Raw genomic sequence first — 12,224 nt, forward strand, 5'->3', positions numbered from 1 at the left:
TAATATTTTGGGATCGCCGGTTGACCTGATTTTTAAAATAATAATATTAATAGAGCTCTAATCAATTCTTAGCATGCATGTAAAAGGTTTGACTACGATTATTCTAATAGATTCGGTCGAGATTATGTTGATCAGGTTTGGATTAATAATGAGAATGAGTTAAGAGATGAAGTTTTAGCAACATGAGGATGCAAAAAATATAAAAATAAGAATGAAAAAACAAAACATAAAACCCTAATCACACTTCATTACAGTGTACTTTAGAAAGATTTTCATTTCCTACGTTTTTTTTTTTTTTTTGTTTCCCAAAAGACACTACGTACTAAGGTCTCCTTTGGTACTGTATTTAGTTTTTATTTTTTTTAAATAAAATATTGTACATTAAAAACTTGTAGAATATAAGTTGATTGCTTACAATTAATCTTTTCATTCAAGGTTTGCGGCTAACAAGAAAAAACAAAGACTTAAAAAAAAAATTAATTCTGAATTATTTTTTTGAACAAATTGTCATTTGTCAATTAGTGAGATGCATTGTAAGCTAACCAATTGTAATAACAAATAAAAAATCTTTTCCCCAACACATCAAATTATCATTATGTAGAATTAATGAATCTTTCTTGAAAATTTATTTTGCTATTTTCTTACTATTATCTAATAAGTGTGTCTTATAAAAGTTGTTAGATTTTGTTTAAAATGATAGATTTGTTGACATTAATGTGAAGATTGGCGAAAAAATAATAATTTCCTGATGTCTTTAGAATAAAAAAAAATTGCTTATATAACCCTGAAATGTTTTCGATTTTTTGATTTACTCATTTTAGAATGCTAATCTTAAAAATATCCTATTTACGTTCCTTCCAAATTATTTCAAATATATACCTTTAAAGTTAAATTTTGCTAGTGAACGGTTAGCAATAGTCATTATCACTATGAAATTACTATTTTTTTCTTTCAAATATACCCTTTTAACATCGCCAACTTTTCTTAGTTTTGTCCTTAAGTCAGGGACAAAAGAAGTATTTTGATTTTTGATATTTTCAACTTTATCCTTCTACCATCACCAATTTTCTTATTTGCCCTTAAGTTAAGGGTAAAATAAGTATTCTGATTTTTTTTTTTTAACTCTGATAGACATTTAACTCATGTTTAATCCGAGATAAGTTAATGTTTAGTAACTGCGGGAGTATTTTTGAATAACGGAGGAACATGTGGCGAGTATATTGGAAAAAAAAAAAAAGTAGGGGTAAATTTGATGTAGGGATAAATTAGATATTTTCAAAGTTTTGAAGGGTATATAAGCAATTATTCTGTATATAAATAGAGTAGCAAATAAAAATAAACTTAGTATATAGTAAACAATTGTGTTATTGAAAAAAAAAAAAGAAAATAGTATAATATAATAATTATAAATAATACTAAAGTACAATAAAGTAAAATGTAATTAAGCCAATGGAAAAGGTTAAGATATAAGATGGTGATGAATTAGGGCTCATTTATTGTAGCCTACTACACATGAGGAAATTTGGGCTGTACTGGGCCGGATTTTGGGTCGAGTCCGACCCAAATAGTCAGGTGGGGGTGGATCATATGAGAGAAATTCTTTTTTAAATTTTTTTAAAGAAAAAAATGATTTTTTTTTTTTTTTTTTTTTTTTTGGAAACAAAAGGCCAATGTAGGAACACTATATTCTACTAAGAGCACAAAAAGGAAATTTTTTTTATTTTTTTTTTTTTTTTTTGGGGTCAGGCCAACCAAGGAAATAAAAAAATTGGATGTTCTGCATGTCTCCATCGGCAAAATGACGTAAGTCTAAGCCGCGTTGAGAGGGAAGAAGTACAAGAATAGAAAAAAAAAGATACATATAGATCTTAAAAGGTAGATTTCAAATTATGATTGCACGCTGAAAACGGACACTCGAGTGAAAAAGTATAGTTGTTTAATAAATTTTTCGTATATACAACGAAATTTTCTGGCCAACTTAATTAAATTATAACTTTTCAAAAATTCTAATGCTAAATTGGCTGCATCACAAAATTAATTAATGGAAGAGCGGATTGGTATTACTAAAAGCTCAAGCCGAAAGAAACTGAACAACCAACTCACTTAAGGGCTGCTTGGTTGAATATAATGGGAAACAAAGTATAGTTGAAGATGCACGCAGTTACAACTGCAACCTTTATTCGATTTTGTGGGGTCGTAACTCGTAACTATTGCGGCTATATATTTTCTTTTATTTGGTGGCCCAAAAATATCTATTTTCTAAGCAAGTAATTTGATTATTTATCGACTGCTGCTATAGTCAAAACGACTTCGTTTAGAATTGTAGAGAGAGTGTGTTTGAGATGATAAGAAAGTGTTGAGGGAGAACATTTCATCTGTTTTCATAGAAAAATTATCATGTCGTGTAGATTGCAGTAAATCGAATATAATATAATTTATGTTGTCTTACCAAAAATGCATAAGCATTTTTTTTTTTTATCAATTAGTTTTAGACAACACTTGATACCAAATGGGCCTAAAGGGGCCAAAGGCCTACTATGCCATCATGTTGTCAAATACACCATGACCTCTCTTTTTTGTACTTTGATTCTAATAAAAATCCAAGTGCTTTCATTTTCTTTTTCTTTTTCTTTTTTTTTTTTTCCCTCAACACAATAAAATTATCTTGTTTTATTTTTCTCAACCCTAAACACAATAAAATTACAATGGAAATCACCAATGAAGAAGCAAATAACAAAAGTTAGTAGAGCCACTTATCCAAGTACGAAGGGAAAAGAGTTATAGTTTTATTGATCAGTAAATAGTTTTTAGTCGTTCTAAAATTATTTTCTGCATGTTTAGGACTTCTTTTGGAATTGCTAAAGTATTCTGATATGTATTTAATATGAGACTAGTATTTTTAATATATTCTCTTGATACATGCTAAGCACTAAAGTTTTACCAGAATGTGATACGAATTCAGTACAGCTATGTTTGTAAAAGTTAGATGAGACTAGATAGGTTAAAAAAAGAATGAATCGAAACAAATTGGGCTATAAAGAAGGTGTAAATTAGGTTATAATTTTGCTAATAATGAGTCCTAATAAGTAGCTGCTAAACTGCCATGCCGCCGCATCGCAGGGCCAAACAGAGCCTAAAATAAGTTGGCTACTGAGGCCAAGCATGTGGCGAAATCTAAAGCCAAAATTAATCTGCGACGCGGGGATTCGAGCGCGCGCGCGCCTCCCCGGCCGCGGGAGAGGCCTCCTCATCACACGGCCCTGAGCTAGCCACGTGGCATTCCCTCATAATTCATTTGCGCATTAAAACAATATATATATATATATATAGAGTGAGGCTACTATGCTATCGGAAGCACGGAGTTTTTCGTGCTTTCAGCTCGTTTTTAATGTTGCAACTTTCGAATCGTCGATCGACTCCGTTAAACTTGATCTAGAGTATTTGAAATATCTAGAAAATAAATTTTATAATTTTATAATATCATTTGCCTAGTGAACAAAGGGCTCAAAATCAACAAAGTGTTGGTGTAGGGCCCACTCCTGTGAGCGTGAGTGTGAGTCTCCATTGATAGTGTGTACTGTAGCCCCTCTGAATCTTACGTGCATGCCCAGCTGGAGCCACGAGAGTCGCGTACACCAAACCCCCCCTCTCCTCCTCAGAAAACGTGCGACGCGGCGGTCCGGGGAAACTGCTCGCTGCACCAGGTCCATGGTTCATTCATACTATTTAAAACTTTCACAACAAAATTAATATATTTCACAAATTATTTTCTAGAACTAAATTCTAAGCTAAGGCTACTATGCTTTTATGAGTATAAGTCTTTTTATATTTTTAAATTTTTGACCATTGGATGAAAATATGTGTGGGTAGAATGATAATGGTCTCCGATTATAATAATAGTGGTTCTATGGAATTAAGTGGATGGTTGGTTGAATAGTATAATCTAACGAATGAAAATGATCAAAGGAATAAATCTAACGATCGAAAATTTATAAGTAAAAAAAAAACTTATACTCGTAGAAGTACAGTAGTTGAACTCCTAAGTTCTAGTAATATTCTTGTTTAGTTCGTATCTTCGAATATCTAGCTAGGAGTATATTATTTTCGTATTTTGGTATAGTATATTAATAAGTTTACTATAGTATATCTCTTATATTATTTAATATAACTGATATTATATACCATTTTATACCAAATAAATGAAAAATCTCAAATTTTAAAAGGATATAAATTTTTATGTTTTGTGGGATTAGAATATGTCATGGGAATGATAAATCCCTACCACATCGAATTCTCAAAAATTTTAAAAAATACTTTGAACCAAACTGGTTCGAAAATTAAATTTTAACTCTTGTGGAGGTGGGGCACAAATCCAATTTTTGAATGTAAAAGTAAAAAATTAAACTTCCGATCATAGAAATGACATTCCATGTAACGACCACTAATCGAACTCATGAGTACTCATGATTTGCGCTGATACTATTTATAAAATTATTGATTTAAAGAAGTCAGCACCTTGTGGCAGAGGCTGAAGTGGGTCGGGTCTTGGAGGAGAACGAATCACAATCGAGACTCATTTGATACTACTGTATTTATATATTTTAAAGCGGACCATATGTTTATTTGTACCGTAGAACTTTTACTAGGGTTTAAAACTACATGCTGATTTTTTTGCTGACCTGGTAAACCTAGTCTAGGGAACAAATTCCATAGTTGAGTTTAGGCCCCTGCCAAAAACCAAGCAACTACAACCACCAAATTATTGTGGCTAGCATGGCTCTTCCTTTTCTCCCCTTCCTTAATAATTTGCAATTTGCACCCCTCTAGATTCCATACCTATGTGGGATAGGGAAGTGTTTTTGTTAACCCTTGTGGAGTTGTGGGTACCCACTCATTAATTTTATTTATAGAGAGGTGTGAATGTATATATACTCAAGATTTTCTTTTAAAAAAATTATTAATGTGTTGGTATATATATACAATAATTTTTAAAATATGGAGCTCAGATGAAATGAACCATAAATTTTTATTAACACTTTCGCTATTATGCATGATGAATATAAAAAGTGTATAAAATTTAAATATGAAATAGGAGATGAGAATTTAACTTATTGTATAAAGTTTCGCTATTGTTCCTAGAGTACGTGGCAAAGGGCTTGATGGTTGGTATCCGAGGTCCCAAGTTCGAATCCTAGTTGATTCATATTTCCAGCTAAGTTTATTTCTAAATGAAATAAACGATGCGGGTAGCGTGCTATTTATTTTTCAAAAAAAAAAAAAAATAAGAAATAGGAGATGAGAATTTAACCTATTGTATAATTCGGGAATCAATTTAACCTGTTAAATATCGTGTATGATGAATATAACAAACTTACAAAATTGATAGATCCAATAAAAGATCAAAATTTAACTTATTACATAATGCGAAAATTTTAGCCTGCATATAATCTCGTAAAATAAAAAGTTTTAAAATTAGTTCTGATACTATATTACTCAAAAAATTGATCAAGTAGAAAATATGCAAGAAATATATATATATATATATATATATATATATATATATATATATATATATATATATATATATATATATATAGAGTCCGGCTATGGTGCTTTTAAAAGTACCAAGCACTTGATGCTTGTAAATATTTTACCGTTAGATCTCTGGCTTTGATCATATTTACCCGTTAGATTATACTATTAAACCAATCACCCACTCAACCCTAGGGGGCCCACATCATCCTAACCGCACATCCTTTAATCCAAGAGCCAAAAACTTATAAGCACCAATGACTTGGTACTTTTAAAAGCATAGGAGCTCAATTATATATATATATATATAGAGTTGAGCTAGAATACTATCGATAGCAAACGGGCTCCGTTGCCACCCATTTGTTTTCGATGATGGAGCCTCCAAATTGACGATCGGCACCGTTGAACATGATCTATACCACTTGAAGTGTTTAGAAATCAAATTTCATACATTTTCGATATTGTTCTCTTATCCATCGAGTGGACACAAAAATGAACGGCTGAAAATGAATATTCTTTAAAAAATGATGATAGGAATCTTGTAATCAAGATCAAGAGTATAGATCTTGTTTTAAATAGTTTAAAGAATTTTCTAACAAAAATTCAATTGATTTGGATATCTTTACGCTTTAACGAGAAAACACCTCATATCACCATTAAAATTACAAATTTTAAATCTTGATCATTAGCGCAATAATGTCGAAAGATTTGAAATCTTGATTCTAACACTTCAAGTGTATAGATCAAGTTCCAACGGTGTCCGATCGTCGATTTGGATGCATCCATCATCGAAAAACAAATGGGGTGCAACGAGCCCGTTTGCTATCGTATAGTATTTCTAAAGCTACTCTATATATATAATATACTTATATGATTTATATATAAGAAGCTAGGCTGATATACTCACTACAACAAAAAGGTCATATAGCGACACTTTTAAATGTAGGTAACATGTAAAAAGTGCTGTCTAGCTAAAATTTACCGACACTTTTAAAAAGCTGTGTGCTATATGTAGGGGTCGCCTAGGTATATAGTGAACAAATTAAAAATGTCGCTATTAACCTAAAAAGAGTTTGCTGCTAATTTACCAACACTTATTTAAGCAGTTAGAAACGTTCGAACTCTATCTCGCTTGGCTGCAGGTGGCGGAGCGAGGACGACGAGGAAAGGCTCTTGATCGTATGAATTTCATGGATTGAGTAAAGAGAGAAAGATGGGTAATTGATTTTTTTTTTTTTTTTTTCCTATTGTAATCGGGCAAAGTGGGTGGGCTGGTAGATAATTATTTTGATTTTTGGTGGCTGGATTGCTTTATATTTAGGCATTAGCTAGATTGTTTTTTTAAGTTTTAGCGTAATGGCGACATTACTCAAAACGTGTCAAAACATGTGTCCCTATAACCCTATTTGTTGTAGTGACTATCCGGTAGCACAGGAGGCCTTCGTGCTACCAGTTGTTTTCAAATGAATGCGGCTTCTAAATCGACGTCGGTCCTTAGACTTTGATCTACACTATTGAAAGTAATTGGAAACTAAATTTCATTAATTTTCGGCGTCCATTTACAATCAAACGAATAGTCTAAAGAACGGCTGAATAAAAATCTCATAAAAATAATGATTAAGAATTCAAATTTCAATCGGGAAGTATTGGTTCTTGCTATTTTATGTTTAAGTAGAATTTTTTATTAAATTTTCATTTATTTGGGATACCTTAACCGTTGAACTAAAACCGCAATCATATCTATCACTTAAAATGTTAATTTGGGAACCTTTTATCACTAGCCAAATGATGTGAAAAATTATGAAATTGAGTTTCCAAAATATTCAATAGTGTAGATCAAGTGTAACGGAGCGATCGTCCGATTTGAAAGCCGCATCATCATAAAAAACTTGGTAGCACGGAGGCTCCGTTGTCGATATAGTACCGCCTAGCTCTCTCTCTCTTCTCCTCTCTCTCTTTTCTCTCGTCTCCTCTCTATATATATATATATATATATATATATATATTAACATTAAGAATTGGTTCTAATACTATAATACCTAAAATATTAACCTAATATGAAAAACGAGTCTGGAATATATATAACATTGTTAAATATAAAAAAACCATTTTTCATATAAATTTTAAAATATAATAATTATTTTACATAATTTAATATAATATTAACATAATTGAGTTTATTAAAAAAAAAAATCAAGTCCAGACAAAAAAAACTTTTTAAAGTTTTTAAAAAATAATTATTATTTTATATAATTTAACCAACATTTAATAAGCAGAACTACTATTTCTGCTTTATAAATGATTGTAGTAACTTGCTTCAAGTTTAGTATAAATTGCTAGCATTCTAAAACATAGCACCGTCGCTCAGCAGCAACTACTGTTTTGCATTAACTTCTACTTGCCAGGAGGCCATGGTTCTGCGGGACGATGATCAGACGGAGGCGGANCATCCTCCCCTGCCACCTCTCCGCCGCCTCCTCCGCCTCCCTCCTCTCCGCCCTCCTCTCCCGTCTCCTCCTCGGCCCCGCCTGCCACCTCCTCCCCTCCCGCCTCGTCCTCGCCGCCGTCTCCCTCCTCTCCGCCCTCCCCCTCCCCTTCATCGCCGCCGTCGCCGCCTCCCCGGCCGATTACATTGCTCTCCGCGCCGTCTCCGGCGTCTCCCTCGCCGCCTTCGTCGCCAACCAGGACTGGGTCGCCGCCATCTTCGCGCCCCGAGTCGTCGGCGCCGCCGCCGCCCTCGCCGCCGGCTGGGCCAACGCCGGCGCCGCCGCAGCCCAGCTCGTCATGCCCCGCGCATTCGAGCTGCTGCGAGGTCCCCTCGGCTTCACCACCGACGCCGCATGGCGCCTCGCCTTTGTCGTCCCCGCCGCGCTCCAGGTCGGTCCCTTGTAAATAAAAAACTTATGTTCGAATATCATACAAACTTAAGTCAAGTCGTTAAAGAATGATGTTTTTAATAATTTATATTTATCGGCGCAGGTGGCCACCGCCCTCGCCGTCGTCTTCCTCGCAGACGACGACGACGTCCCCGGAAACAAGAACAAGAAGAACAACAAGAAGGAGTTGGAAGGTTCTGGAAGCTTCTGGGAGGTTCTGGAGGATGGGGTGGGGAACTACCGGGGGTGGGTGCTGGCACTCACGTACGGGTACGTAGAGGCACGAAATGCAAGATAATAATTAATTTTTCAAAAAATAAAAATAAGAGAACGGTATCTTTAATATTTATATATATATATATATATTTAATAGGTATTGCTATGGCGCGGAGCTGATAATGGAGAACATAGCGGCGCGATACTTTTACGAAAAGTTCGGGCTGGATATGGATTCGGCGGGTGCGGCGGCGGCGTTTTTCGGGGCTATGAACGTGGTGGCGCGGCCGGCGGGTGGTATGGCGTCGGACGAGCTCGGGAGGCGGTTCGGAATGAGGGGGAGGCTGTGGGGGCTGTGGGCGGCGCAGACGGTGGCCGGAATGCTTTGCATTTTGCTCGGGAGGATGGGGCGGTGGTCGTCGTCGTCGGTGGCGCCGACGGTGGCGGTGATGGTGGTGTTTGCACTCTTTGTCCAGGCGGCCTCCGGCCTCACTTTCGGAATCGTTCCCTTCGTCTCCAAGAGGTATATAAAGCTGAACTCGACCCGAACTCAATTTGAATCCGCTAAGACTACTAACATGATTTGTTTAGGGTTTAAATTGGATGGTTAATTTGAATAGGCTCGCTAAATTGACTATAGCCGTTGGGCTAGGGAAGCTCACATCTTGCTTGCTTGCTTATTCGGTGAGCCTGTTCAGGTTGTTGAATCGGTGAATATGTCGTGATTATGTGACCTACATATAGGCGCGCTCTAAGATACACAAATTATATTGTAAATAAGCTAATGAATTTGATGTTTTTCTCTTTTTTAATCCTCAACCACTTTAGTAACCAGTATCATTAATTTGTCCTAATCTCTAAGCACCGTTTGGTTCGGAATTAAGGGGTGGAATAACCTTTTAACCCGAAGTTATTCCCAAACACCCAATTTGGGGGGTGGGGTTAGCTAACTTCATCCCACCCCACTACTCCAATCAAACAAAACACTATTTTATCCACTATCCTTCTTATCCCACCTATTCCAACTAAACACAAAATTACTCTAACCCCACCTTAACTCTGAATTTAACTGTTCCGGGAATAACAAGTTTTTACTTAACCCAGAACCAAACGGTGGCTAAAACAGCTTCTCTTGCTGTGCAAATAAGAATATTCATGAGTAAATAGTTTTAATTAAACTTTAATTTGAAAATGACATAAACAGACAAATTTAAGTTTCAAACCTCAAAATAATAACTCTTTTATCAAATTACTACTGGAGCACTTATTCAGATTTTTAGCGGTTCTCCTTGAACAACACTTTTAAAAAAGCTATAATTTTTCGTAAATAAGATCAATCCCGGCTTAATTCACCGGGCCGGGCCGGGCCGGGCCGGGCTTTAAAAATGGAGACCCGTTAGGAAATACTTGCCCGGTTCGGGTCGGATCCTGGACTTTCGATTTCTTCACTTGACACAGCTCAGCCCAAAATTTAGTAATACATATAAAAATTATAATAGATTAAATATTAAAAGAAATGGTAATTCCAACGACTAGAAACGAATTGTAATCTCTACAACTCCTCATCCAAGGATTTATAGAGTTTAATAATCCTTTTTTGGTTTTGAGTATTAAAAAAAAAAAGTGATAAGAAAAGTAAAGAAAAACAGTTTTTGAACGGGAGGAGTCCTAGGATCACAATCCAAATAGGTCTTTACAGTGTTAATATATATTTTTGGGTCCGTTTCTGACTAAATTTATCTTTTGGGTAACATAGTATTATAGCCTATTCTAAACACTTTTATTCTGTGAGGTCGTAGATTCAATTCCCCATTTTTGACATTTAACGAGTTTAAATTCCCATAAGCCGGTCGACTAATCATAAACCTACATCAATTTTGGACCGGGCCAACAACAAGTTTATTGGCTATTTATTATTGACTAAAAATAGGTTCAACTTTATCCTGTAATAATTGCTGGGTGAGCCCAATTAATTTAGTGGGACTGCAAACCTAATAATAAATCTAAAGTTCAGATAGATTGAGTCAGCTCGAAATTCATAGCGCTGTGACTGAGATGCCCTTTCTATGAAAATGTACTTTTGGGATAGTTATTTAGTGTCTACGATCCACAAATTTTACCGTCTTTATGCATGATCTTCTAGTCAGAAGCTCTCAAACAAATCCCTGCAGGTCAATGGGAGTGATTTCCGGGATGACGGGGAGCGGCGGGGTGGTTGGCGCGATGACGATGCAGCTGCTCTTCTTCTCGGGATCAAAGTACGCGATCGAGACCGGCATTTCCAGCATGGGCGCCATGATCGTCGTCTGTACTCTTCCGATCGCCCTCATCCGCTTCCCCGAATCCGGAGGAATGTTCTGCGGGCCGCACTCGTCGTCTTCTGCGGCCCGCGACGGCGATTATGGTGTGGCAGATGAATACCTGCTGCTGCTCAAATAACAAGTATAAGATAGTTGTAGTTTTCATTTTCATTGTTTTATTTGTACATGTGTGTGCCATTCTTGTGTTGTGTCCCAAATATGTGTATATATATAGATCATTAGCTTATTGTAGTTGCATTGGCATGTGTAATATGTATTGCTTATATATATATATGGAGGATTCACACTTGATTGGTAGCATTAACTTTGGTCAAATTACCGACCATCCCTGGAGCAAGTGGCAAAGGGCTTGGTGGTTGGAATCCGAGACCCAAGTTCGAATTCTAGTTGATTCACATTTTCAGCTAAGTTTATTTTAAAATAAAATAAACGAAGCGGGTAGCGTGCTACCTATCTCTCAAAAAATAAATAAATAAATAAAATTGGCCAAATTAGCTATAAGGGTAAATTACCTTTTAATTTTGGTCCTCAAAGTATGAGCATGTGACAGTTTAGTTTTCAATTTTTAATTTATTATAAGGCTAAATTATAGCAAATTTTTCTGTCAAAACGTAATTTTTCACTCTTCCCCGTGTCATTTAAAAACCTACACTCTGTCCCTTTGTAAAATAAAAAATATGCACTTCGCCTCCTATCGTTAGTGATCCGTTAGGGTTCCGTTATAAAATATTTTTGTATGCCCAAAATACCCCTCCGTCCTCTTCCCTGTTGTTTCGCCTTCCTCCGCCTCGCCGCCTCACCCTCCTCCACTGCCTCGCCCTCTCCCATATCCCCGTCCGCACCCACAAACACCCCTTCGCCCTCCTCCGCCGTCTCGTCTTCGCCCTCGTTGTCGTTACCCACCTCTCCATCCACCCCCACCTTGATTTCCACCCTACTGTCGCTGAAATCGAGGGGCGGCGAGGGTGCAGGAGGAAGATGAGGCGTGAACCGCAGAAAAACCGCGGCCGATCGAAGCATGAACCGTGGTAGATCGAGGCTGCTGCCGTTGAGGAAGATGAGGGAGAAGACGAAATTGGTGAGAGTCAAAATGGTCATTTTATTATCACAGTGCACATTGTATCCCCTGTAAATATTTTTCATTTTACAAGGGGATAAAGTGTAGATTTTTAAATGACAGGGGAGAAAGTGAAAATCGAGTTTTGACAATGGAGGCTTTATGTAATTTAGCCTTATTATAATTCTTAGCTCGAATAATGAGACGTGACACCATCAAAGC

General features: G+C 36.2%; 1 protein-coding gene across 1 annotated transcript; it reads left to right on the forward strand.

Annotated features, from left to right (window-relative positions):
- On the forward strand, positions 7,960–11,236 carry LOC109717511 (probable high-affinity nitrate transporter 2.4). The gene is made up of 4 exons (XM_020243349.1): positions 7,960–8,409; positions 8,512–8,678; positions 8,782–9,147; positions 10,796–11,236. The coding sequence occupies exons 1-4, from the start codon at positions 7,960–7,962 to the stop codon at positions 11,061–11,063; spliced, it is 1,251 nt and encodes a 416-aa protein (XP_020098938.1). The 3' UTR covers positions 11,064–11,236.

This window comes from Ananas comosus, linkage group 11, assembly GCF_001540865.1.
Source record: "Ananas comosus cultivar F153 linkage group 11, ASM154086v1, whole genome shotgun sequence".
In the NCBI taxonomy this organism is placed as follows: Eukaryota; Viridiplantae; Streptophyta; class Magnoliopsida; order Poales; family Bromeliaceae; genus Ananas; species Ananas comosus.